General features: G+C 41.9%; 2 protein-coding genes across 2 annotated transcripts in view; one reads left to right on the top strand and one right to left on the bottom strand.

The window, feature by feature from the left end:
* LOC121041016 (putative tetratricopeptide repeat protein 41) overlaps positions 1 to 5,070 on the bottom strand; it is a 76,665-nt gene extending 71,595 nt beyond the window's left edge. The window contains 2 exon segments of the mRNA XM_040491836.1: positions 1,967 to 2,113; positions 4,497 to 5,070. The gene's annotated coding sequence lies outside the window, so the exon portion shown is untranslated.
* Positions 5,071 to 7,266: 2,196 nt separating this feature from the next.
* HSP90B1 (heat shock protein 90 beta family member 1) lies at positions 7,267 to 25,341 on the top strand. Its single transcript, XM_040491051.1, has 18 exons — positions 7,267 to 7,436; positions 8,458 to 8,560; positions 9,416 to 9,557; positions 10,070 to 10,186; positions 11,228 to 11,559; positions 16,011 to 16,122; positions 16,333 to 16,452; positions 17,250 to 17,366; positions 19,348 to 19,485; positions 19,569 to 19,646; positions 19,968 to 20,033; positions 20,631 to 20,900; positions 21,150 to 21,395; positions 22,264 to 22,400; positions 23,761 to 23,839; positions 23,931 to 24,086; positions 24,356 to 24,478; positions 25,043 to 25,341. The coding sequence occupies exons 1-18, from the start codon at positions 7,388 to 7,390 to the stop codon at positions 25,070 to 25,072; spliced, it is 2,415 nt and encodes an 804-aa protein (XP_040346985.1). The 5' UTR covers positions 7,267 to 7,387; the 3' UTR covers positions 25,073 to 25,341.
* Positions 25,342 to 27,238: the final 1,897 nt, after the last annotated feature.

Raw genomic sequence — 27,238 nt, 5'->3', positions numbered from 1 at the left:
GGAAGAATCTAGAACTTTTACCTTTGACCTTATACTTTTCTGTACCAACTGGGCATTTTTTTACACCATGAGAATATAATAGTTTTATCATTTAAAACTGAAAGGGAGGGGCGCCTGGGTGGCCCAGTTGGTTGAGCGTCCGACTTCCGCTCAGGTCATGACCTCACAGTCTGTGAGTTCAAGCCCCGCATAGGGCTCTGTGCTGATGGCTCAGAGCCTGGAGCCTGCTTCCGATTCTGTGTCTCCCTCTCTCTCTGCCCCTTCCCTGCTCATGCTCTGTCTCTCTCTGCCTCAAAAATAAATAAAAACATTAAGGAAAAAAAATTTTTTTAAATAAATAAAACTGAAAGGGAGAGTTGTAGAATAACATGATTTCCAAGATTCCTTCCAGCTCTAAAACTCTATTTAGTCCTAACATAAATTATCAACATGTATGATTGGATCATGCAAAATATCAACTTACCACAAATTAAAATTTAACAAATATTATTTGAAATTCAATTCCTCTTATTTTCTGCTAGTGTCCAAAGTCAATAAAAGACATTGGGTGGATATTTTTTAACTGACCTATTTTTATTAAGCAAACTCTAGGGAGATGTTTGTTTTTAATTAATAGAAAAGGGGTACCTGGGTAGCTCAGTCAGTTGAGCATCTGACTCTTGATTTCGGCTCAGGTCATGATCCCAGGGTCATGGGATCGAGCCTGTGTTGGGCTCTGTGCAGAGCACGGAACCTGCTTAAGATTCTCTCTCTCTCTCTCTCTCTCTCTGTCCTTCTGCCCTTCTCCCATTCATATTTTCTCTCTGAAAAAAAAAAAAAAAAGAAAATATGAACTACAAGATTATGGGTGAATTTAATTTAAACAGGTTTAGGGGTGCCTGGGTGGCTCAGTCGGTTAAGTGTCCAACTTCAGCTCAGGTCATGATCTCACAGTCCATAAGTTCAAGCCCTGCGTTGGTCTCTGTGCTGACAGCTCAGACCCTGGAGCCTGCTTTGGATTCCGTATCTCCCTCTCTCTCTCTCTGCCACTCCCCTGCTCTGTCACTGTCTCTCTCTCAAAAATAAACATTAAAAAAAAAAAAAATTTTAAACTTGGAGTTCCTGGCTGACTCAATGGGTAGAGCCTGTGGCTCTTGATCTCAGGGTTGTGAGTTCAAGCCTCATGTTGGGCATGGGTTCAAGCCTCATGTTAAAAACAAACAAACAAAAAAATAGATTTAAACTTTCTAACTGCATAAATAAAAGTTACAGCACCCAGAGATTTTATCAGCAAATGCAGGTAACCATTTTACAAATCCAAAGTCAATTCTCAAGCAAGATATCTGGTGTCACTTTGGGCAGGGTATAGGGAAAAGATCACAAATAATCCAAAATCACAGTTAAAACTGGTCAAAAAGAAGATATAATGTAAACTACAGTTGCAATTACATTATATATTTAGAAACACATTTATTGTTCTATAGCCAAAATAATGCAAGTTCTACAGCTTGGAAACATTAAACATTACATAAATTGCTTGATGAAAAACCACCAAAAAGTTAACGTAAGAATATAATTATGGCTATTCTTTTTAATGTTAATTTATTTTTGAGAGAGAGAGAGAATCATAGTGTGAATGGGGGAGGCACAGAGAGAGGGAGACACAGAATCCAAAGCAGGCTTCAGGCTCCGAGCTGTCAACACAGAGCCCAACATGGGGCTTGAACTCAAGAAACATGAGATCATGACCTGCCAAAGTTGGATGCCGAACCAAGCAAGTCACCCAGGCGCCCCTAATAATGGCTGTTTATTGTCTTACCTAAAATCTTTTTTTTTTTTTTTACACATTAAAATAGGACCAAGGAATTCTCTATCTGCTAGGTAGAGCCACATCTACTTTTTTTTTTTTTTTTTTTGAGCCACGTCTACTTTTACAATTTACTATGATGGACACTAGAGAAGCTGGATCAGACACTTGAGAACTTACTTAAAGGCATCAGATGGCTACCCAGGCAACCAGGATTTGAGGAGACGACTCCATAAAGAAAGGAAGTGTTGAGAAGTGAGCCCCACATTCTCTCTTGCTTTTCCCCTCCAAGTACTTGCTGATTCCTATGCCACAGGAACCTGCATTCTTGGAGGAAAGCACAGTATTAATTTGCTGCACTTGACAGGGCCACTGCTAGAAATACAAAAATTGGAATTCAGGAACGACTGAGGAGGCCGCCTGGGAAACACCCTAGGCTTTGCATTGTATTTTCTGGATGCTCAAGCCAAGGTTTCCCACATCCCTGGTGTGCGCTCACAGGTGCTGTCATTGTCTTCTAAGCTGGGATATGTTTTATGTAGTGTGAGATAGGAGCCCACTTCACTTTGCTGGAGATGGGTAACCAGTCAAGGCCAGCATCATTTATGAAGTAAACTAGCCATTCCCCTCTAAACAGAAAAATTGCTTTTGTCACGTATTAAATTGAGGCAATCTATTTCTGGATTCTCTCTGTTGTTACACTGATCTGTTTGTATATTCAAACATGCAGTGGACATTTATCAGTCCTTTTGACTGTTCATCATCTGAACCCGTTCCTGTATTTGGGGGAATCTCCATCTTAAGATTCTTATCCTCACCTTATGAGCCCAACCCTCACAAAAAAAGCTGAAAATGCCAGATAAACCCTTTCTCAGCTTCCCTTGCAGCTAAGATGCAGTAGCAGCTAGCTTCTAAAATGGCCCCAGTGATGTCTGACTCCTGGTAATTTACATCTTTGGGTAATCCCCTCTCACTGAATAGGGTTATTGCAGAAGTGATGGTGTGATTTCTGAGGTTGGTCAGGACTTATTATGGCTACTCCCCAGCTTTTCACTCACTCTGGAGAAACCTGCCATGCAATGAGCACACTCAAACAGCCCTACGAAGGTCCATGAGGTGAAGAACTGAGATCTCCCACCAAGAGCTATATGAGTGAGCCATCACAGAAGCAAACCCCACAGCCTGTCAAACCTTAGATGACAGCATCGCACACTGACATCCTGACCACAGCCTCATGAGAGACCGTGAACCAGAACCACCCAGTTCAGCGCTCCTGGATTCCTGACCTACAGATAGGATGAGACAATAAATGTTTACTGTTTTAAGTTGTATAGTTTGGGGATAATTTATTACATGGCAATAGATAATACTTAGGGTCTGGCACCTGACCCAAGTTCTCTATTTGTTTTATATTCTTCAGTAACATCTTCTGTTTTTTCCACGTTGGAGCTCTTTCTTGTCAAATTACTCCTAAATATTTGATGGGTTTTGCCTCTAATATACATGAAGTCTCTTAAATTTCCATTTCTTTTTTTTTTTCCTTTTTTTAAAAAATGTTTTTCTTTATTTTGAGAGAGAGAGTGCAAGCGAGGGGCAGGGAGAAAGGGAGAGAGAGAATCCCAAGCAGGCTCCATGCTGTCAGCGCACAGCCCAATGCAGGGCTCAAACTCACAAACCATGAGATCATGACCTGAGCTGAAACCAAGAGTTGGACGCTTAACCAACTGAGCCATCCAGGTGCCCCTTAAATTTCCATTTCTATGTGTTTTTTGCAAGATTAGAGCAAGTCTATTGGTGTTTATATATTTATCTCATAGTCAATAATTTACCAAACATTGTGTGTATGTGTGTGTGTGTGTGTATATATACATATATATATATAATTTTTTTTTCCTCCCTCACTAGAATCTCTTGGGTTTCCAGGGTATACAGTCATTTCAACAGTAAGAAGCGATTCCAAAATAAAAGACTTCAACTTTCTTAAGGTTAATGCCAATTACTTTATGTTCTTGTCTTAGACCCTCCTAAAGAGTGTGGGACAATTCTGACAATAAAAGGCATGTCTATCTGGTTCCTGATTCCTACTGAAACGGGTTTTAGTGTTTTGCTGTTTAGAATGATATTTGCTATAGGGGCACTTGGGTGGCTTAGTCAGTTAAGCATCTGACTTCAGCTCAGGTCATGATCTAGCAGTCTGTGAGTTCGAGCCCTGCATCGGACTCTGTGCTGACAGTTCAGAGCCTGGAGCCTGCTTTGGATTCTGTGCCTCCCTTTCTCTCTCCCCTTCCCCTGCTCACACTCTGTCTCTCAAAAATAAATAAACATTTTTAAAAATTTAGAATGATGGTTGCTATGATTTTTTTTTATCAAGGTATAATTTACACACAAAATCCACTTTTTTAAGTGTAGAGGTTTTTTTTAATCCACTAACCACCTCCAAAATCAAGATCAAAAGCACTTCCATCACTCCAAAAAGTCCCCTCATACTCTTCTGCAGTCATTCTCTTATATCTTTGCTTCAGTTTAAATAAGATACATGTACTTATGCAAACCCACCATTAATATTTGCTCAAGCTCTGCACAGAGACCATATCTACATTGTTCACCCGTATACTGCCGGCACCTTGCATGACACCGGGCACATACCAGATCAACACTTCCTGAATGAATGGATGAATGACCCAACCAACAGATTCACCATGATGCTCACCCTCATTCCTTAACGCTCCCTGATTGCAACTGCTTTCCTGCCGTCATCTCCCTGGTCTGCATTCTCCCGGACTCCTCACTGTGGGACTACACCTGTCACCAGGTGAGCTGTCCAAAGCCCCTGAGGGCACCCCTTTGCCTATATGGTTTTCTCTTCCAAGAAGAAGCTTACCAACAGCAACAACAACAAAGGCAGCTTTTTCCCGTAGTGTCCATGGACATACGGTGTCAAAAGGAAAAACTAAAACTGGAAAGCAAAAGAATCCGATACAAAGCTAGGGAGTTTAATAACAGCCTGGGGTATAAGTTCTGGAGGAAGTAGACCAAGATGGGAAGTGAGAATCAACAATGGGTCAAAAATTAGAAGAGGTGGAGACCCCAGGGGAGAACCGGCAAGGCTGGATTCTTTCCTTGTACAAGGTGCACAGCCAGGGATCCCATCTTAAAGGGGCAGAGCTGAGCCAGACAATAGCCAGCCATCTTCTGCCAGACCATGTCTCAGGTCTTGCCTGCCTCATAGATCCCCACCATCATCTGATGAAGCCTCTACCCACAAGCAATGGATCTATTTTGGAAGTCATGTATCGGGGCGCCTGGGTGGCGCAGTCGGTTAAGCGTCCGACTTCAGCCAGGTCACGATCTCGCGGTCCGTGAGTTCGAGCCCCGCGTCAGGCTCTGGGCTGATGGCTCGGAGCCTGGAGCCTGTTTCCGATTCTGTGTCTCCCTCTCTCTGCCCCTCCCCCGTTCATGCTCTGTCTCTCTCTGTCCCAAAAATAAATAAACGTTGAAAAAAAAAAAAAAAAAGGAAGTCATGTATCATTCTCAGTTCCCTCCAGGTGCAACACTGAACTAGCCACCACTGACCAGTTCAGATGGAATTTGCAGTTTCAGAACTGGTTGCTTACTTGTCCAGAACTGGAGAAAAAGGTGAAGAAGTTGAGCTGTGAAATGCAGAAAAGTGAAAGAACCCCCCCTTTTCTAAAAAACAAAAAAAAATAATAATAATAATAAACAGGAGCTAAAATATACAAAAATGCAATTATTTGAGACTTCTGAATGTAATTTCCACCCTAGAATACTCAAAAAATATATATATACAATCATAGAAGCATTTAAAAAAAACTTTGCAAGGTACCCTTTGCTTACTAATAACAAACGTTGACAATCTGGGCAGATGTAAATAATTCACCACCACAATGTGTAAACACCAACCACAAGAGTTAAGATTGGCCAACCTAAACAGGGGAAGTTACAAAAGATTATGATAGACTTTCAACTGAAAAGCTTGTCTTTAGGAATTCGGTTAATTATCTAAAAACAAATTCAAAGTTCCATTTTTTCTGGAGGAAGCGAGAAGAGACTGGTTTTTATTGGAAACGAGGTCGGCTTCGGGGGCGTATGGAAAGACTAGGTTAAAGAGACACAGAAAATATTTCCAAAGGCGCAAGCTTAGGGTGAGGGCTTCCCTCGCCGGAAAGCCACCTGGTGCTTTGTGTCTTTCTAAACGCTGACTGGGTATTTCTATGAAGTGACCAGGCTGCACACCCTCTCATTTGCGGCCCCACAGATTTTGCTTTCAAATATCTGCAGGTGTATCCTCCTAAACCGAGTAAACGAGTACTTTTTTTTCTTTCTGTGCTAGACGGAATTTTACGAACACGCGCTCCACCTGGCTTATGGTAGGGATTCTAGGGCCGCTGGTCACCGCCTTTGAGCTTTAGGAGTGAGTTGAGGGCATCGAAGTTGTTCTAAATTTTCCTCAAAGGAAAAAAAGAAGCCCCACTCTCCTCTTCTACAAACCGAACCAGGGAGGCCACAGGCTCCGGCCACGGAACGCAGAGATGCAGTGAAGGCTCCGGCGGCTCAAACGATGCCGGAGGAGCCAGATTCGTATTTACCGACCAGACGTGGAACCCCGACTCGGAAAGGCCGACCCCCGAACACTGGGCGGCTTTGGCCAGGGTGTCGGGGCTCTCCGGGCCTGTATCTACAGGCTGTGATACAGTGGAGAGTCCTGGAATAAGTACAGACATCGACTACAAACAGAACGAGACGTAAATTCTAAACCACGCAGCACCGAATTCCCGCAAAGACACGTTGGGAAATGCGGAAGAGCCAAGCTACGCAGCTGGCCCGAAGTCCAAAGACTACGATTCCCAGCATTCAATACAGTGTACCTCCCCCACCCCTATGCGTTGCATGCCGGTAATTGTAGTTTCTCACCACTCCCATCTAAAAAGTGCTCGGGTGATTTTCAACCTCTCACGTGTTTCTCTTTCCCCAGAAGCACTGCCAAAGAGAAAGCTGACGGCGAAAAGTCGCGCTGGAATCATTCCCACCGTGACCCCACGGTAGACCCGGAAAGAGTGAAGAACCGTTGCCATGACTACCGTTTCCCCTGGTCACGGAATAAACGCGCTCGAGGATCCGGAAGTGGTTCCTCTGCGACCTCTCCAAAAAGGAGGATGTGTTCAGTGCTGACGTTCATTGGGTCGTTTCACTTGGAGGCCAAAGCTTCCCAGGCAAAGGGGCGGTCCTGTGTGAGAGGGGCCCGCGGAGCCATTTGATTGGAAAAGAGATGCTAAGGTTGACCAATCGGAGGGAGCCACGCTTCGGGCATCGGGCACCGCACCTGGACAGCTCCGATTGGTTCACTGCGGTCCCCCCCACGAGTCCCCATTGGGTACAGAGGGTGCGTGGTGCGGCACCATTGGTGGGTTCGTGTTTCCCGTCCCCCGCCCTCGAGAGGCTGGGGTGAAAAGCGGCCCGACCTGTTTGGGGGGTAGTGGGCGGACCGCGCGGCTTGCGGTGTGAGGATCTGAGCCCCGTGGTGGGAGGTGGAGGCGGCTCCTGCGATCAAAAGGGACTTGAGACTCTCACCGGCCGCGCGCCATGAGGGCCCTGTGGGTGCTGGGCCTCTGCTGCGTCCTACTGACCTTCGGTGAGTGATCTCGGAGGAGCGGGCACCCCCGGACGCCCCCCTTCCAGCGCGGCCTCTTCTCGAAGGTTCTGGGGGCGTTGAGCCCGGGAGGGGGATAGCGGGGCCTACGTTGGGCCTAGAGGGATCCATCGCCTTTCCTCGAAAGAGGCTCGGCTCGAGGGAGTTCGCGCACTCTCCTCTTCCTGTGGAAAGAAGAACGAGAACCGAGAGCATTTAAATCCCTTGCAGATCTCCTAATATTCGCGCCTAGAGGTCTCAGCCAACTTGGGGTGGGGCGCCTCTCGGGCTCTTGGTCCCCCGGGAGCATTGCGGGTGCCCATTCCGGAGGACTTTTGTCAGACGCAGGAGCCTTCGGCCATCTGAGCTTGAGGACCCCCCCCCCCCCCCGCGCCCCGCTACCCAGTCTTCCGAGTCTTTGACCCCGCGTTTCCTTTCTTAGGGGCTGGTCTGGGGAGCGTGGGGCTCTGAGTCAGAAGAAAGGCGGTGTCAGCGTGTTTGCTTCACTTTTGCGAGCTTCTTACCATGTCAGAATCTCATCACCTCTCTCCCCCCCGCTCAGTTGGGCCGGATTTCAGTTCCTCTCGCCAGAGGTTGCGCCAATTCTATTTGTATTCTGATCCGTGATACTGAAGGCCTAAGTTTTGGCGTGGTCACTTGGGAGGCCATGCCTTGGGCTGCGCAACACGTGTGAACGTAGAAGGGACCTGGTATCAAATCTGCTAAACTAACTTTATAAAGCTTCCCAGGGCTGCTCTAGAGAGACGTAATGCCCGCCCCAGCCTCCGCATTTCAGAATCTACTGGAGGGCCCCGTGTCTGAACTTAAATTTAAATGTAAAAAGTATGCCAAGTGGGGTTTACATTGGATGTTGAAAACTAGTGGATCCGTTCTCCCGTGCCCACCTCCCATACTTACCCCTGAATTTTGCAACCTTACCCTTGCCCTGTCTGGTCATACTCCCTTCTGAGAAGTACCCGAAGCAAAATGGTTATGAGTTTTCTGGTGTTAAATCTTCCTTCAGGGTCAGTCCAGGCTGATGATGAAGTGGACGTGGATGGTACAGTGGAAGAGGATCTGGGCAAAAGTAGAGAAGGCTCAAGGACAGATGATGAAGTTGTACAGAGGTTTGTGTTCTTTTGAAACTGTATGGTTGGGCCCTTGTGAATACTGGAATATAGTCGCTTCTTTTGTTGTCTTTTCTTCAAAGGTCCAGATGACCTGTAACACCCCAAATTTAAATACCTAAAAGGTCAGGGCAGTGAGCATGTTCATCCCTGAGTAGGTCCTAACTTGCCCCTAGAAATGACGGGTCAAAAGGGGATGAATTTCTTTTGAAAACTGTTCTGGTAACTAGATTGTGGGACACTAGCTCTGTGACTTTTCCCAGACCAGTTGGCTTTATATTCGGTAAGTGTATAAACTTAGTAATTTTTAAGTAACCTCTTGCCCCCAGTGTGGACCCACATATCACAAGTCGCATGCTCTACCAACTGAGCGAATGCTCTACATTCAGGATGTACATACATACATCCTGAATGCTCTACATTCAGGAACCCCTGAATGTAGTAACTTTAAAAAAGATTGCTCTCAAATGAGCAGTGTTTTCTAAGTTGGCCCCTTAGGGCTTAATTGGCAATTTTGTAGGCCATTAGAGGCCAAAGCTTCCCAGGCAAAGAGGCGGTCCCACATGTGAGGGAACATATAAATGGTTTTGCTTTTTATTTTTAGTAGAGGAAAGTTGGGTTTATTTTCCTGACAATTTTAAGAACCAAGTATTCTAGCTCAGTTGTTAAGGTGGTAAAATTTTGTTGTGGCAAAAAGATAGAAATAGCGGGTTAGTAATATTTTATAAAGGTTTCCATTTTACCCCTTTAACCCTTAGGGCAAACTTACAAGACCACTGGGCTCTCATAGATCTATGTTTTGGAGAGAACTAAATAAGCAATGCAGTTGTTTGTTTGTCAAATTTATTTCCTTAGAGAGGAAGAAGCTATTCAGTTGGATGGATTAAATGCATCCCAAATAAGAGAACTTAGAGAGAAATCAGAAAAATTTGCCTTCCAAGCTGAAGTTAATCGAATGATGAAACTTATTATTAATTCATTGTATAAAAATAAAGAGGTAAGCAACATGTGGGTAATATTATTTGTCTCTGTACAAGAGCATACTCATTTACCCTCATAATAAATGTACTTACATAGGAATTTCAGGTTAGTAGTTATTAGCAAAGTTTAAATACCCAGTATGTATATATAAAAATGCTCCCTATGGCAGGGGCGGTGGGGGGGGTTGTTAGACATTTTTACCTTTTTCCTTTCCCCTCCAAATATGGTCATAGCCTGCCAAATAGTCCTGAGGGCAGTCACACAGACAGCCCTGTGTGTTGCATACAGAAAGGTGTTACTACTCTTACCTGTTTAGGTATCCTTTATGGTTGCTACAGTTCTTTGTGTAAAGAGCTGTGTACCTCCTTTTACCAAGAGAGTAAAGCCACTTGTGTACCATAAGGAGTCTTATTTCATAGAGTGCTTTTTAGAGTACAGAGGAGAAATAAAATGGATTTGACATTAAATCTGATGTTTTGTGTATCTTGAGGCTAATCTAAGTGTGTGTTAACTCTGGCTTCCATTTAGATTTTCTTGAGAGAACTGATTTCAAATGCTTCTGACGCTTTAGATAAGATAAGGTTAATATCACTGACTGATGAAAATGCTCTTGCCGGAAATGAGGAACTAACTGTCAAAATTAAGGTAAGCTTAAAACAGATTTAAAGCAAAAAGAACCCTTAAAGAATCCTTAGCGATAGGCAATCTCTATCAATCAGGATAGGCCAGGTTATGCTGCAGTGGTAAATAATCGCCAAGCCTAGGGGCTTAAATTGGAGTTTAACAAAATATGGCTGTGGGCCAAATCCAACCTGCTGTTTCTTTTTATAAATAAAGTTTTATCGAAACACAGCCATGCCTATTTGTGTGTTATCTATGACTGCCTTTGCACTACACATTAGGTTTGAGTGGTTGTGACAGAGACCATATGGCTCACAAGCCTAAAATACTTCCTCTCTGGCCCTTTTTCCGAAGAAGTTTGCTAACCCCTGGCTTAAATCCTCCATCAAGGCCACTGTGGCCTTTGCTTTGTATTATCCTCATTCCCGGACACAGGCCAATTGAGTAGCCACCATCTGGAGTGTAGCTGGTTGCCATGGTGCAGAGAGAGCACTTGGAGGGTCTCCCATCCTTTAAAGGCTCTAGCCTGAAAGCTACATTCCTGACTCCCTCCCACTTGGCAGCTCATTGGCCAGAACCAGTCACATGGCCTTAATAACCAAGAATGAAGTATATTCCTACTATGTTTCCAGAAGGCAGAGAGCTGGGAATATTTAGTGAAGGACATTTATCACCACAAATTGCAAATAGAGAAGTTTTGAATCCTTTTATTTTCTATGAAAGAAATAGGCAAAATATAGGATTTTATTTTTCTTGAAAGTTTTTCTTCAGAAATAACTTGTTTTATTTAGGTCTGTCTCTGCCCTTTGACGTTTAGACTAGTCTCTGCCTTCTTTATATTGCTGCTTTCTCAAATACACTGGAACTTAAGATTTTCTCTATCAGGATGCTCATGTGTAAGAGACAGTAGGCCATGAAATAGCATAAGGAAAAATAACCCAGTTTAGTTTTCTGTATGGGAATTGATGTGGCCAAAAGCGGGTAGTTTCTGAATCTATAGCTTACCGTTTACTTGTCGTACAGTGAGTATTAAGCATATCTAACTATCCCGTTCTTGCCTTTCAGTGTGACAAGGAGAAGAACCTGCTGCATGTGACAGACACCGGTGTAGGGATGACCCGGGAAGAGTTGGTTAAAAACCTTGGCACCATAGCCAAATCTGGAACCAGCGAGTTCTTAAACAAAATGACTGAGGCACAAGAAGATGGCCAGTCGACTTCTGAATTGATCGGCCAGTTTGGTGTTGGCTTCTATTCTGCCTTCCTCGTGGCTGACAAGGTTATTGTCACGTCGAAACACAACAACGATACCCAGCACATCTGGGAATCTGACTCCAATGAATTTTCTGTGATTGCTGACCCAAGAGGAAACACCCTGGGACGGGGAACAACAATTACGTGAGTGTTACTAATTCCTAATGAGAATTAACAGTCCTGGTGAGGATCTGGACTCTGAGCAAACAGCTTACTCTGGGCCTTCATTCCTTGCCTGTACCATGAGGAAATTGACCTGTTCTCATCACTGGAGGAAATCTTTGGAGGCCCACCTGAGGCCCAGACACAAAGAGTTATGATAGCTGCTGTACACAGAGGGCAAAAAGTCCAAAGGGTTAATTCTTCTAGGGGAGAAGGCAGATTGGAGGTCTCACAGCAATGGGTTGATTGAGGATTTCCAGGGAAGCAAGTCTTGGGAAAGAAGCGTCAGTGGATGTAAAGGCATAGAGGCACAGCTGTTCAAGGGATTAAAGAAATTTCTCTCGGTAGTGGTTAATCATAGAATTTCTGATCAGCTTTTTTAAGGTTTTCTGAAGATATGGAGGGTGGCAGGACTGGACGAGAGGAGACTCTCTGGGTGACCACTGAAAGTACTCAACTATGGGAGTAACTGGTGTTGGGGACAGGTTGGAGAGACCAGGTGCAAATACAGAGCTTGAAGAAAGTTAATGAAAGTTCTTCTGAAGAGAATGTCTCGTTTGAGGATGGTTGTAAATTATTGAATCCAAATCGGAGTTTGGTTTAAGCCCGTAACTGTTGTCTGTATAGATGAGGCAGACCTTCTGCCCAGCATCTCTTGGTGTTTATAGCATGTGAAGAACAGTTTCCTGCCTCTCCCCTGCCCCCCAACAAATACAACAGGTTACTTCTACTTGCTTAATACTCCTGGAATGTCCGTATGAAGCTGCCAGCTTTGGGCCACATCAGAGAAATCGTATCTCGAGGTCATTTGACTTTTTTCTTCCTGCCAGGTGAAAATGTGCCTACAGTCTCCACTTTTTTTTCATAATTCAGTTTTAAATTTTTCAACATAAGAATTTTTAAGTATTCAGAATGTAGAAAAGCATGTATCTATCATTCTGACCAGTGTTCTTCACTGAGGAAGCGAATAGTTCTGTCTTCATTTTCATAAATGCTCATTTCATTGAGATTAATTACATGAGTGCATTTTAATACGTCTACTGATTTATTGTTCCCAATTTACCTTACTCTGCCTTTGTTAGTCCTAGCTCCGGCTCTCCTTAGGACACGTCGCTAATAGTCATGCCCCAGTGCCCTCTGTTAGGTGTTAGAGGAACAGAGGTAAATATCCTGTCTTAACTACAAAGAGATAGAAAAACAATGTCCCAAGAGGCGCTAATGTCGTAGGGTGCTGAGCCACAGGTGAGATTATCTAGATGGAAGTTCCACAAAAGCACACATTTGGTTGAACGTTCCATTCCCAGAGCCTAACACTTGCAGGTATTTATAGGGGTGAATAAGTAAGGGTAATCAGGACAGTCTCCTGCAGGTAACATGGATGGCTGATCAGTGAGTGAAACTTGACGAGTGCTTTCTCTGCGTGAAACTGCCATTTTTCTTCAAGTCCTTTACCCAGCATTTATTCTGCAGATAACCATTTGAGTACCTATTACCTGCTAGGGTTTAGAACTCAGTGGAGAGTAAGACCAGTGCAATTCATGCTTCCATGAGGCTCGAGTAAAGAAGAGGAATGTGAAATAATTTCACAAATGCCAGAAAGGAAGCTAGAGCACACTTCCTTTATCAGGAGGACCTTCTGGGGGCGCCTGACTGACTCAGTCAGTAGAACGTGCAACTCGTGACCTCGGGATTGTAAATTCGAGCCCCACATTGAATGTAGAGATGACTTAAAGTCTCGGGGCCCTTGGGTGGCTCAGTTGGTCAAGCGTCTGACTTTTGATTTTGGCACAGCTCATGATCTCACAGTTGTGAGTTCGAGCCCCATATCAGGCTCTGCGCTGACAGTCAGAAATTCTTTCTCTCTACCCCTCCCCTGCTTGTGTTCTCTCTCTCTTTCCCTCTCTCAAAATAAATAAATAAACTTTATTTAAAAAACAAGAATAAAATCTTGAGGGGCACCTGAAGGGCTCAGTCGGTTAAGTGTCCAACTTTTGGGTTTGGCCGAGATCGTTATCTCACAATCTAACTGACTGTGCTGACAGTGTGGAGCCTGCTTCGGATTCTCTCGCTCTCGCTCTCGAAATAAACATTAAAAGGTAATAATCTTTTTTTAAAGTTGGGGGGAGCTTGCTGAAATAAGGGTAAGTTAGATTCAGATATTCTAGGAAGCAAGCACAGTATATGTTGGAAGTTCCAAAGGCAAGAGGCCCATTTAAGGAACTGAAAGTCTAGACTGGACAAACCAAAGAGAAGACAAAGTGATGAGGTCAAGGTTCCACCTTATATATATGACTTCATCTTCTATTTGACCAATGAAATAGAAGCCCTCAAACAATTCAGTTGCTACCCACTTTCTGTTCCTAGCCCTAAATTAGGCCCCCGCATACCCTTATGAGAAATTTTGTGAGGATTGAATGAGATCATGAAAGGAGCATCCAGTAAGTACTAACTAGTACATGTGCTTCTGTCCTTGCTACTGCAAGGGAGGTATTCTGCATTGTTCCCTAAAGCTGGTCACTATGTCCAATCTGCTGCTTCTCTCCTCCTCCCTCCTCAGAGGCTAAGCATGAATTAATTCCAGCCCCATTGTTTAAAGGCAGCCTTTCCCACATGCTCCCTCTTTACCATCGAAACCTAAACATGTTCAAGTCTCCGTGGGGAAGGAAGAGAGGCAGGTAGTGCCACACCCCCGTCTACTGTCAGGCATGTCATGACTGTATCCACCACGTTTCCATTGAAATAAGTCCTCGCTAATCTTGTTGCTAAATCCATTGGATGCAGGGGGGTTTTAATGCACATTGGTCCCGGCAATAGAGTCCTTTTGTTCTTAGTTTTCCTCTTGTGTTTTGGTGTCTACTGCATACCCCTTAAGACAATCGCATAGTTTCCATGACCCTGGGTATCTTTTCGTTTCCTTTCCCTGTTGCTTAAATGTTGACAGTATCTCTCAAAGGTAACTCTTCAGCCCTTTCTCCTTACCTTTGTGTTCCTTATGCAGCCTTCCTACCATCATGGATTCGGCTTCCAGTTCTCGCTCAGGGTCCTCAAATCTATATTCTTAGTCTGGATCAGAGGTCAGCTGACTTTTTCCTAAAGGACCAGCTTGTAAATGTTTTTAAGCATTTGGATGGTAGGATCTGTCACATGTCACACAACTCTGATGTTCTTGCTGGAAAGCGACCATAGACAATATACATACGATAAGGGTGTGTCCCAGTAAAATTTCTTACAGGTGCCAGCCATAGTTGGCAAACCCTTGGTCTATATGTCCCTACTGGGCTCTGCACTCATATATCTAATTGCCTTTTAAATACGTCTAACTGAGATGTAACCATCAGCTTCAACTTGGAGCCACAACTGCACTCTCCTTCAGCCCCTCATCACCCAGATATTGCTCTGAAACCAGAGACTTGGCCACTCTCTAGGCTTTGTCATCATGAACTATCTACCTGTTGGTGATGCTACTACATTGTAAGCTTTTTGAAGCAAGAAGAGACCCATGATACAACATTGCCCATATGTATTAGGGACACTCCCGTACATGGGCTCCCCACTGGGTCTGAAGGTATGTTCTGAGGTGTTTGGTGAGTGGAGGAAGGTTCCTGCAGAAAGGACAGTAAGTGAGGAAGAAGAGGAAACAACTGCAGCTTTCAGTGTTCGGGTTATCGAAGCCAGTGCTGTTCAGTAGAACTCTGGAAATCCTCCACCCCTGCACTGTCCAGTATGACCGTGCAACTAAAGAACTCACCTTACGTTTTGTTTAAATAAAATGTGGCTGGTTGACGGTGTTGGTCAGTGGAGATATGAACACTATTTTGGATTAGTTTTCTAGCTTTTTTAAGGAACATGTTTTTATTAAGGGTTCACTATCTATAGGAGAGGCGGCTTTTTTTTTTAAGATTTTATTTTTGGGTAATGTCTACACCCAGTGCTCGAACTCACAACCCTGATGTCAAGCGTCTCCTGCTCTTCTGGCTGAGCCAGCCAGGCACCCCTGCATTTGCTTATCTATAATGATCATTTGGTTTTGAGAGCAACTATCAGAGTGCTTGTAATTCCATTTTTTTCTCCAGAATGTTTCAGTGCCTTCTCACCTTGAGCTAGCTTAACGTGTCGGTTCTTCAAATGAAAAACAAAAAAACTAACATGTTGAGAAGGTTGGGACATTGGCACTTTTTATTTGGGACTAAGGATATTTTTCACACAAGGAATGCAAGGAAGATTCTTCCCTGTGTTGTACTCATATCTGGTATATGGAGCCATATATGACTCATAAACCATCATTGGTGATGAAGAGTTTTTAACGTGAAAAACAGGGGCCATCTTGGATGATGCCAAACTGTTAGCATTGTCAGGAAGGTATTTAGATTAATTTATAATCAAATCTTTTAAACCAAGGATGTCTTTCTAAACCTGTCTTATTTTCTTTACAGCCTTGTTTTAAAAGAAGAAGCATCTGATTACCTTGAATTAGATACAATTAAAAATCTCGTCAAGAAATATTCACAGTTTATAAACTTCCCTATTTATGTGTGGAGCAGCAAGGTAAATCTACATTGATACAAATTCATATGTGCTGTGTTGGCACATATTTAAATCTTTAACCCTTAAGAGCCACGTTTGCTCTTTCGGTATGGGGATACTCAGGGTTTTCTTCTGGAAGACCTGTTTGTTGGAGCTGTAATTTTGTTTCATATCCTCGATGAAATCAGGATTATTAAATAAATGAATTTCACCATAATTCTACTTCACTAGACTGAAACTGTTGAGGAACCAATGGAAGAAGAAGAAGCAGCGAAAGAAGAAAAGGAAGATTCTGATGATGAAGCTGCAGTGGAAGAAGAAGAAGAGGAAAAAAAACCAAAAACCAAAAAAGTAAGTCTGGTTAATCTCCACACTAAAATGCTGTTTAAGGTATGTTCAAGAAAATACAAAAATCCAAGTATGCACAGACTGATCTGGGTTCAGTTTTCATTAATTTTTAAAGGGCTTTTTTTCTCCAAATGGTAAGTCCATAGACCCAACTTTTAAAAACAAGGACTAAGTTTATTTGTTAGTGTTTGTGTTTTCTGCCTCTGGAAAGTTTTAAGTAGCAAACACCGATCGTTTTTATGAATAGTTTAAAAAGAAATGACCTTTTAGTTAAAAATGAGGAAAAACTGTAATTTGCTTTTTATCAATAGTAATGATAACCAATTGCCTTCTTTGTGTTAAAGATCAATCTTGGGGCTCCTGGGTGGCTCAGTCGGTTAAGCGGCCGACTTTGGCTTAGGTCATGATCTCGCGGTCCGTGGGTTCTAGCCTCGTGTCGGGCTCTGTGCTGACGGCTCAGAGCCTGGAGCCTGTTTCGGATTCTGTGTCTCCTTCTCTCTGACCCTCCCCTGTTCATGCTGTGTCTCTCCCTGTCTCAAAAATAAATAAACGTTAAAAAAAATAAAAAAATAAAAAAATAATCTTAAATGTTGAGAAAAATGAATTTGCTTTTTTTTTTTTTTTTTTTTTTTTTTTTTTATTTTTGAGAGATTTTTGATCCCACTGTCAGGAGCCATAGTAGATTAAGAGTGTCCTTTGGTGTTTCCCACATTCGTTTGCAATGTCCTGAAGTTCTAGGTAGCACTTGTACTGTACAACTGCTGAGTGCTGGGGCTGCTAATCATGTCCTGTAACTTCAGGTTGAAAAGACTGTCTGGGATTGGGAACTTATGAATGACATCAAACCGATCTGGCAGAGACCATCAAAAGAAGTAGAAGATGATGAATACAAAGCTTTCTACAAATCATTTTCAAAGGTAAATATTACTTTAGAACGTGATGAACATTACTAAGTCAAAGCATTTTTAAATGGTGTTATAACTCTTTCAACACAGTTGGTTTCTGTTTAATCTTGTTTGTTTTATATTATGCATCTTAAAAATTTAAGAAGGAGTCTCTAGGCTTCACCACATTGCCAACAGGTCTGTGTTACCAAAAGGATTAACAACTGCCTATGTGTGTAGGCAGATGACTTCCATAGAACATAATATCTTGTATTGAATGGCTTTTAGCGTATTGGGTCTTTTTTCTATTTCCAAGAATGAATACTTTTTATCTGATTATAGTTGAGACAAAATGTTCCATTAGTTTCAGGTGTACAACACCGAGTCCTTGTGTCTCCACAGTATGTTCTGCTCACCACGAATGTCGCCAGCGTCTGTCCCCATACAGTGCTGTTACAGTACCATTGACTATTCCTTCTGCTGTACCTTTTACTCCTGTGACTTAGTCGTTCCAGACCTGGAAGCCTGTGCCTCCCGCTCCCCTTCACCCATTTTGCCCATCCCCCACTCCTCCTCTCTGGCAACCATCCATTTGCTCTCTGTGTCTGTAGGTCTAATTTTGCTGTTTGTTGGTTTATTCATTTGGCTTTTAACATCACCTTTATAGAGCCTGTTTACAACCTCAGACCTTTATTGTGAGGTCATATTCTTAGGAATAATTACTAAATCTGTTTCTTTGCCTATTTCCTTTTACTGATCCCATCTTTTAAGTGAAGAATCTAAAGCTGGCATGGATTAGGATTGTTTGAAGTTCATATTTCCCCATACAGCATTTTGTACTAAACAGAATAGTTTAATAAGCTTAGCATGGCTAGATAAAACTTAATATTCTGCGGTTATGTTTGTTCTTTAATCTTTATTCCATCCCTTCCCTGCTCTCCTCGTGTTAACATCCAACCATCTTTTAAGTTTCACCTCTTAAAAACTCCCCTTGGTTCTACTAGAACTCCACTTTTATTCTCTTGAACCATAGTTAGTCCTGGTGTATACAAACATAACGTACTTTCATCAAGGACAGCTGTATTAGAAATAGAATGTGAGCTACTGGGACGCCTGGGTGGCACGTCTGACTTCACCATCTCTGGGTTTGAGCCCCACATCTGGCTCCGCACTCTAAGTGTTTGGGATTCTCTTGCTCTACCTCTCTCTATGCCTCTTCCCCACTTGCACACACGTGATCTCTCTTAAATAAGCTTTAAAAAAAAAAAAAAACCTAATGTGAGCCACATCTGTGATTCTTAACTTCTTAGAAGTATGTTTTTTTTTAAAAGTTGAAACAGGCATAGTTAATTTTTAATGATAAGTTTGATTTAACCTAACATACCCAAAATAGTTCAACACGTAATCATTATTTAAAAACTTAAACACATTTTACTTTGTTTTGTTTTGTACTGGATCTTCAAAGTCTGGTTGTAGATTTCATACTTAACACGTATCTCAATTCGGATTAGCCACATTTCAAGTGTTAGTACCCACATGTAGGTACTGTAGTGGATAATGCAGATCTAGGGAATTCGTCTTTAGGATTTATTCACATACCTCTTTACATCCACTGCTCTAGTCCATATCCCAGTGGAAGAAATGTGTTCCCGAGTACTTCTTTCTGGTTGAGCAGTACACTCATGAAGCATTGTATATTGTCATTTAGATAGGATCAGGGCTTTCATACCCTGTTCTCTGACACATGTGAAACCTAGACCCATGCATCTTTCCCCCAGTTTAAGAGATTGAGTGACACTGTGGACGGTCATCAGCAAAACCACCATGTCTAGCCAGTTCATAGGAGAGCAGTCCTAGCCGTTTCTTCCCTACATTCCTCTCTCCACCCCCATTTGTTTGGTAAGGGGACTCTTGGTTAAATGCTAAACTAAATGTCTACCACATAATAAATCACTTAGCCTTTGCAGTGCCTTTTTCCGGTGCCTTTGAATGACTAAATGCCAACTTTCCATAGGAAAGTGATGACCCCATGGCCTACATCCACTTTACTGCTGAAGGGGAAGTTACCTTCAAATCCATTTTATTCGTACCTACATCTGCTCCTCGTGGTCTGTTTGATGAATATGGATCGAAGAAGAGTGATTACATTAAGGTGAGTTTTTAAGTTGTAAAGACTGAGTTTAAAATTTGAAGGTATAATTTCCAGAAAGTGACCTTTTCTTGGTCTCTGCTTAGCTCTATGTGCGCCGAGTATTCATCACAGACGACTTCCATGACATGATGCCCAAGTACCTTAATTTTGTCAAGGGTGTTGTAAGTATCTGAAGACTATGAGGAAAGGGGTCATTAAACACGGGAGGGCGCCTGGGTGGCTCAGTCAGTTAAGCGTCTGACTCTTGGCTTCAGCTCAGGTCATGATCTCATAGTTTGTGAGTTTGAGCCCCAAGTCAGGCTCCATGCTGACCTTGCAGAGCCTGTTTGGGATTCTTCCTCTCTCCCCCACTTCCTCCCACCCTCTCTAAATAAATAAATAAACTTAAAAAGGCAGGGAACAGAAGTATTTTTTTGGTTTGTTGGTTTGGATTTTTTCCCAGTGTTTCTGTTGCTCACTGAACTTTCTTTTGCCATCTGAAGGTGGACTCAGATGATCTCCCCTTGAATGTTTCCCGGGAAACTCTTCAGCAACATAAACTGCTTAAGGTGAGTGTCTCTGGGAAGAGACTGGCTGGTTTCTTTCCTCTTTGATTGGGCTGTGAAGGACAGGCAGCATTAACAGAGTCCCCAGATTTTGAGACCAGTCCTTAGCTCTTTAGCTGAAGAACTTAATTTTATTCTAGAATTATTAAATCCTAAGAATCTGATTGTTTTTCACCCAATATTTTATAAAAGTTTCAAACATACAGAAAAGTTGAGTGAATTGTGTAGTAAACACCCTCACAGACCCACTACCCAGAATATAAACATTAGGGGTCATTCCAGGGTTCTGGGATCAAGCCCTGCGTCAGGCTCCACACTGAGCACAGAGACTGCTCTAGATTCTCCCACCCTACCCCTCTCCCCTGCTTGCATGCTCTCTAAACGTTTATAAACATTAAAACAATCTTGGGACTATTTCCACTGACAACCCGTTTCTGCTCAGTCTCACATAGATTGCTTACCGTTCCCTGCCACTTGAGAAATGGCAGTGACGAGGCCGTGTCTTTCTTTCACCACTGCTCCCCGATGCTCTCACATAGGGAAGGTTCTCAAAAGTTTGAGACCACATTCACTAATGAATTATTCTTTAATTTTATTTAGGTGATTAGAAAGAAGCTTGTCCGTAAAACTCTGGACATGATCAAGAAGATTGCTGATGAGAAGTACAATGATACTTTTTGGAAAGAATTCGGTACCAACATCAAGCTCGGTGTGATTGAAGACCACTCAAATCGAACACGTCTTGCAAAACTCCTTAGGTTCCAGTCTTCTCATCATCCAAGTGACATTACGAGTCTAGATCAGTATGTGGAAAGAATGAAGGAGAAACAAGACAAAATCTACTTCATGGCTGGGTCCAGCAGGAAAGAGGTAAGTTGAACTCCAGCTGTCAGGCATCCTGGTATGTAGCCAACTCCTGAGGAAAAAAGAACTTAATTGCGATGGTGGCCTGGGGTCATTACAAGGCCTGCTCAGCCACTGACAGGAAAGTCATTTATACTCTCTGCACCTCTTATTTCCCCACCTGTAAAATGGGGTTGTTAGTTCTAGATAAATGTAGCTACTGGGGTATATACCAGGGGTAGACTTGGAAACTTTATCGCTTTCTTAATTTTATAGGCTGAATCTTCTCCATTTGTTGAGCGACTTCTGAAAAAGGGCTATGAAGTGATTTATCTCACAGAACCTGTGGACGAATACTGCATTCAGGCTCTTCCGGAGTTTGATGGGAAAAGGTTCCAGAATGTTGCCAAGGAAGGAGTGAAATTTGATGAAAGTGAGAAAACTAAGGAGAGTCGTGAAGCAATTGAGAAAGAATTTGAGCCTCTGCTCACTTGGATGAAAGATAAAGCTCTCAAGGACAAGGTATTCTTCTGGGAGTTAAAACCTGTGAAATTTTAGCATCTGCATTTTATTTTATTTTTTTTAACGTTTGTTTATTTTGAGAGAAAGCTCAAGCTGGGAAGGGGCAGAGAGCGGGAAAAGTTGCACAGAACAACATTTAATATAGTGGTTAAATTTTGGGGAGGAGGAGCTTAAAATTACAAACTACAGGGACACCTGGTTAGAGTAGTCTGTAGAGCTTACAGCTCTTGATCTCGGTGTCCTGAGTTTGAGTCCCACATTGGGTATAGAGCCTACTTTATGTATGCGTGTATGTATGTATGTATGTATATTTTTGAGAGAGACAGAGACAGAATGTGAGTGGGTTGGGGCAGAGAGAGAGGGAGGCACAGAATCTGAAGTAGGCTCCAGGCTGTCAGCACAGAGCCTGACGTGGGGCTCGAACTCACGAGCTGTGAGATCATGACCTCAGCTGAAGTCGGACGCTCAACTGACTGAGCCACGCAGGCACCCCAATAGAGCCTACTTTAAAAAAAGGTTTATAAACTACAAAGAATTAAAAAGATAATAATGGCTATTGTGTACAGTTCTGTTATTTTTTTTTTTTTGTAACTGAATGTTTTCTGTAGTTTAATACTGCCTTTGTGGTAACTTAAATTTTTATTGGTTGAATTTAAGTCTTCTGTGTGTTTAAAAGTTGGTGTTTATTTTTGACCAAAAAAATTCCTATTATTAAATGTCAAGAGTTTCCTAAGAATCTGAATAAGAGGTATTTTTATGCTTGTATTTGATCTTAAGTGATGAATCCTTAAGGAATTGAAATGCAGTTACTGAATGACCTTAACTATTGGTATTTACATGTATCTAACTTTTGATTTCTTATCTTAAGATTGAAAAGGCCGTGGTATCTCAACGTCTGACAGAGTCTCCTTGTGCTCTTGTGGCCAGCCAGTATGGGTGGTCTGGCAACATGGAGAGAATCATGAAAGCTCAAGCCTACCAGACGGGCAAGGACATCTCTACAAAGTAAGCATCCTTGGGAAGGTCCCTGCAAGGTATTCGTTCTTAGCCAGCCTTCCTTTTGTAGATAATGCCAGCGAAGAACTGATGTGTTTTTAAGTGGCCACCACTATCTGTTAGATAAAAGAGGAGACAAGTTTACAGAGGGATTCCTCTGACATTAGATTGATAAAGGAAAGGTGTTGAACTCATGATTTATTTTAAGGTATTTTTATTTACAAATGGAAATGTAATCTGTTACGTATATTGTCCATTGCTTTTGCATATCCTTGGCCTGGTATGTGTACTTCTTCATTTTTAGATATTAATAGTTAAGAGATGAGGTAATGACCTTGTCATTTGTCAAATGAGTTACAACTTGCTTTTTAACTGCCATCCCTCCTCCCCCAAATAGTATGCCCTGCAAAATAAAGGGTAAAAGACCCATGGGTGAACAAGTTTATGAACTCAAGGGCTGAGTGCTGGACATACACTGGGTCTTCAGGTGCCCTTTATTTTCAGGGAATATATATATGTCACATTTATATTGTAATGTCACAGCGGTGGTCTTGAAAATGATTTCTTCCCTGCTTTTATTTTCCTGTCTCCCATCTGGAATGTCTGTTTGCTCTCTGCTCATGTTTTCCCCAAGGCCTAGCTTAAGGATTCTTCTCACAAGTGTAGTCTCCATGATCACAATTTCAAAACTCTGTATATATGAAGTATATTTCATATCTAGTGAGACTCCCTAACATATGTTTCCACAGTAAAGTGCAAAAATGGTGTCTTGCTTCTGTGTCTTATCCCCCTGAAGACTTTACAGATTATAAAGTTAAGGTGGAAAATAGGTTTCTGTCTATATTCCGTTGTAACAGTATAGTAGCCATTAAATAAATGTCCCATTTATTTCAGTCATTTATGAACCGGAAGTTCCTTTCCATTCAGTGAGCAAACACCTGCTGTGTCTGTCCACAGTGAATAGATATCACTGCTCTCTTTTTGCCATTCAGACCAGTCAGGATAACAAACCAAGTCTTAATCTTCTAAATTCTGCATCTGTAATGGGTTTACCCCGAGAGGGGTAGATGCAGTTCCTCCCTGTCCTCCTCTCTAGGAGGGAGACCAGTCACAGCTAACAGCAGAAAACTAACGGTATGAAGGTATATTTAGAATGCATTGGGAACTCCGCTCAGATAAAGAAACAACTAATGTGTCTTGGAACCATATTGGTGAAGGCATCGTGGAGAAGGTACTAAAAGGCAGAACACGGTGCCGTGTAGCGATATAAATTTTCCAAGAGCTATGTATAATTTTAAAAATTTATAGAATGTGGGAAATGTATGGAGCCTGAAGTTTGACGTTAATGTTTGTTTTTACCCCTTACCAGTTACTATGCCAGCCAGAAGAAAACATTTGAAATTAATCCCAGACATCCCCTGATCAAAGACATGCTTCGACGAGTGAAGGTGATTAATACTGTAGCCATACTCCTTCATCTTTTCGTTGGGATACTTTGTACCTTTTAATATTAATCAGATGTCACGTCTTTCATCTCAGGAAGATGAAGATGATAAGACCGTTTCAGATCTTGCTGTGGTTTTGTTTGAAACGGCAACACTACGGTCAGGATATCTGTTACCAGACACTAAAGCATATGGAGATCGAATAGAAAGAATGCTTCGCCTCAGTTTAAACATTGACCCTGATGCAAAGGTTTGAAATAATTTATTGAAATGTTTGACTCCCCAGTGCTACATGCAGTGCTAGAATTAATAAGAAATTCCCTTTTATATCTTTTTTTTTTTTTCTTTATCTGTCTCCCTTTGCTAGCTTGACTGTTGAGTCTAATTAGCGGATTTACTGTGCAGTTCTGGATAAAACAGGAGTGAAGTTAATTCCGATGTTAGTACGTTTGAATGAACAAAGTGGAAATAGATCCAAGGTATTGGATCCATTAACGAGCTTATAAATGGTGCCCTTAGGTGGAAGAAGAACCCGAAGAAGAACCTGAAGAAACAACAGAGGACACCACAGAAGACACAGAGCAGGACGAAGAAGAAGAAATGGATGCAGGAGCAGATGAAGAAGAACAGGAAACAGTAAAGGTATACATAGCAAGTCAAGATTGGGACTTGCATTTTAGTTCTTGCAAAACTAGGCAAACTTTTATTTTCAGTTCTGTCATTAGGACTGCATAGCTTCTAGAAGTCAGACTTCAGGAAGTCTCCAAAATAGGCATCTAATGATGAAATTCAAAAGCTGGAGCAGCTCCTTGTTTTCTGTTTAAAGTGTATACTTTCAGCTGCCCGCTCCTTTTGTTCCTTTATTTTAGCCATCCAGTCCTGAGACATTGTTAAACGGATTTTCCTTTAGCCCACAAGGCTTTTCTGTATTCTCTGCCACTGGCTTCTGCCTTCCTCTATGGCAGCATGAGGCCGATGGAAATTTTTGATTATTTCTGTTCAGGAGTCATTTATCTTACTGTTAGGTTCGAAATGATCCCGCAGATTGACAAATGTCATTCTAGCCTGCAGCTGAAATAATGGAAATACGCTGGGCCCATTTCAATTGTTTCTTCATACACGAACCTTCTGTGAACTAAGGGTTTTTTTGTGGTTTTTTTTGCTAGTTTTTAATGTCTTCTAAGTTTTTTTTTTTAATTTTCACAGAAATCTACAGCTGAAAAAGATGAATTATAAATTATACTCTCACCATTTGGATCCTGTGTGGAGAGGGAATGTGAAATTTAAGTCATTTCTTTTGGGAGAGACTTGTTTTGGATGCTCCCCCCAGCCCCCTTCACCCCTGCACTGTAAAATGTTGGGATTGTGGGTCACAGAAAGAAGTGGGTTTTTTAGTTGAATTTTTTTTAACATTCCTCATGAATGTAAATTTGTACTATTTAACTGACTATTCTTGGTGTAAAATCTTGTCATGTGTATAAAAATAAAAAAGATCCCAAATACTATGTCTTGCCTGTCTTCATAATGATTATGTAGAACTATGTATACTTGGTCGATTTTTTGTTTTTAAATCCTGTGTTTGGGGTTTTTTTTCTCTTATAAAAGTAATTCATACATACCAAAAAGTCTTTTTTAAAACTAGTATTTTAAAAAGTCACCTATATAGAGAAAAGGTAATGTTCCTTACAGAAGAATTCCAAAAAAACCGGTAGATAGATGCTCCCCCTTGCAGGAGGTGGAGTTTAAACTCCTTTCCTTTCTGAAAGATGGCTAGACTTAGTAGCTGTCCTGTAGCAGACAGAAAGGGAAAATCATTTCTTTGTAGCAGAGAAAGCTGGCAGAAGCTACCTTAACCTAGTGATCAAGGTTAATAGCAGTGATTTCCTGTATCCTTGACAGGATACGGTAAGGGTAAGTCTGGTGTATAATATAGTTCATGGTTCCTTGGCTTTGACACACCATGGTGATGTAAGAGGATGGCATCCATGGAAACAGGGAGAAGGCACGTGGGGATTCTACTATCTTTGCAGTTTTCCTGTAAATCTAGAGTTACTCCAAAATAAGACTGTCTCTTAGAACACCCATAATCCTACAACAGAGATAACTAGATGATGAGTGCTGGTCCTCAGCAAGTGATCATTTAATTTCTTTTGAAGTGTATTATTTATGAGAAACTGGTTTCTGTACTTTGACTAGTTGTGTAGCCATCTGAAATGGTAGTCTAACTGTGGCTAGGGAGAGAAAATCTGAGTTGTATATTCAGAGATCATACGTGTGAGAGGAAATTCTGTGGAAACTAACTTTACTATGATAACTTTAATATTAACTATAATACAACTTTACTGTTTTGTTAGGGACTGAGTTTTCCTGATAATCTAGGACGCTTTCTGGGCTTGTATTTCTGTTGGTTGTATGCTTCCTACTCCTCCCTCCAAGCTATTTTTCTAGGGTTAATTTGCAATAATCACTTCAATGGCTACCTTACTTGAATGTGTATCTTTTTTAAAATCTGTTTCTTTTAAGAAAGAAAACGGGAGCTCCATCAGTCATCGTCATCGGAAAACATGCTATAGTTAAGATGTGGCTTCTTTTTGTGATACGATGTTATATTATTAGCTATTAGTTGTACTAGTTTCCAATTTTTTGGCCACTATAGATTACCATTTTTAATAAAGATTGTTATAAAGAAATTAAAGCCATCGCATTGCATTAAACTAATAACATCTGAAACTTGCTCTTCAGAGTCTTCCAATTGCAAATTCTGAGTTTCCATTGTTTCCAGCAGGAAGCTTAGAAAGCATCGTACTCCCTCAGTTTTTGGAAAAGCGAGCAGCTACGTCCAAGACACCTTGCACAACTGTTTGACCTAATTTAATTACCAAATAACTTGCAACTGGTCCATCTTGAGTTGTTTTCTCCCACAGCTTTATTAAGGAAGAATCTAGTACTACTTTTGATTTTTGGTTTGTAGGTCACCGATTTGGTTCTCCAGGAAGCACTAGAATGGAGTTTTTAGTATACAGGATGTTCGTTAAGGAGTGCGCTTAAATCAGCACCTGTGGAAGGAAAGGAAATGGGATGGAGCAGAGGGAGAAGGGGAGAAGCAACGCATGTCCAAAGATGGCCCCAGCCAGCCCACAGGGAACTGAGCCACAGGGGCCCCTCAGAGTTGTGCCGAATGGCAGGAGGCATGTGGCTCTGAGCAAGGCCACTCTAGCTGATAAAATCCCTGCAGAGGCCAAGACAACCGAAGGCTGCTCCGTGATCGGCATTTACGGCCTTATTTACTGTCTTTCCTCAGGGAGTCTATTCCCGCATTTCCATGGCCACCATAATGTATATTTTTCATAACGGGTTAACTTCAGAACAGGAATACATACATACTTTGGTGAAAGTCACTTA

The sequence above is a fragment of the Herpailurus yagouaroundi genome, unplaced genomic scaffold (genome assembly GCF_014898765.1).
Source record: "Herpailurus yagouaroundi ecotype Mexico unplaced genomic scaffold, PumYag 182, whole genome shotgun sequence".
Taxonomy (NCBI): domain Eukaryota; kingdom Metazoa; phylum Chordata; class Mammalia; order Carnivora; family Felidae; genus Herpailurus; species Herpailurus yagouaroundi.
Note: the sequence above shows the minus strand (reverse complement) of the source record. Positions and strands in the feature narration are given on the sequence as shown.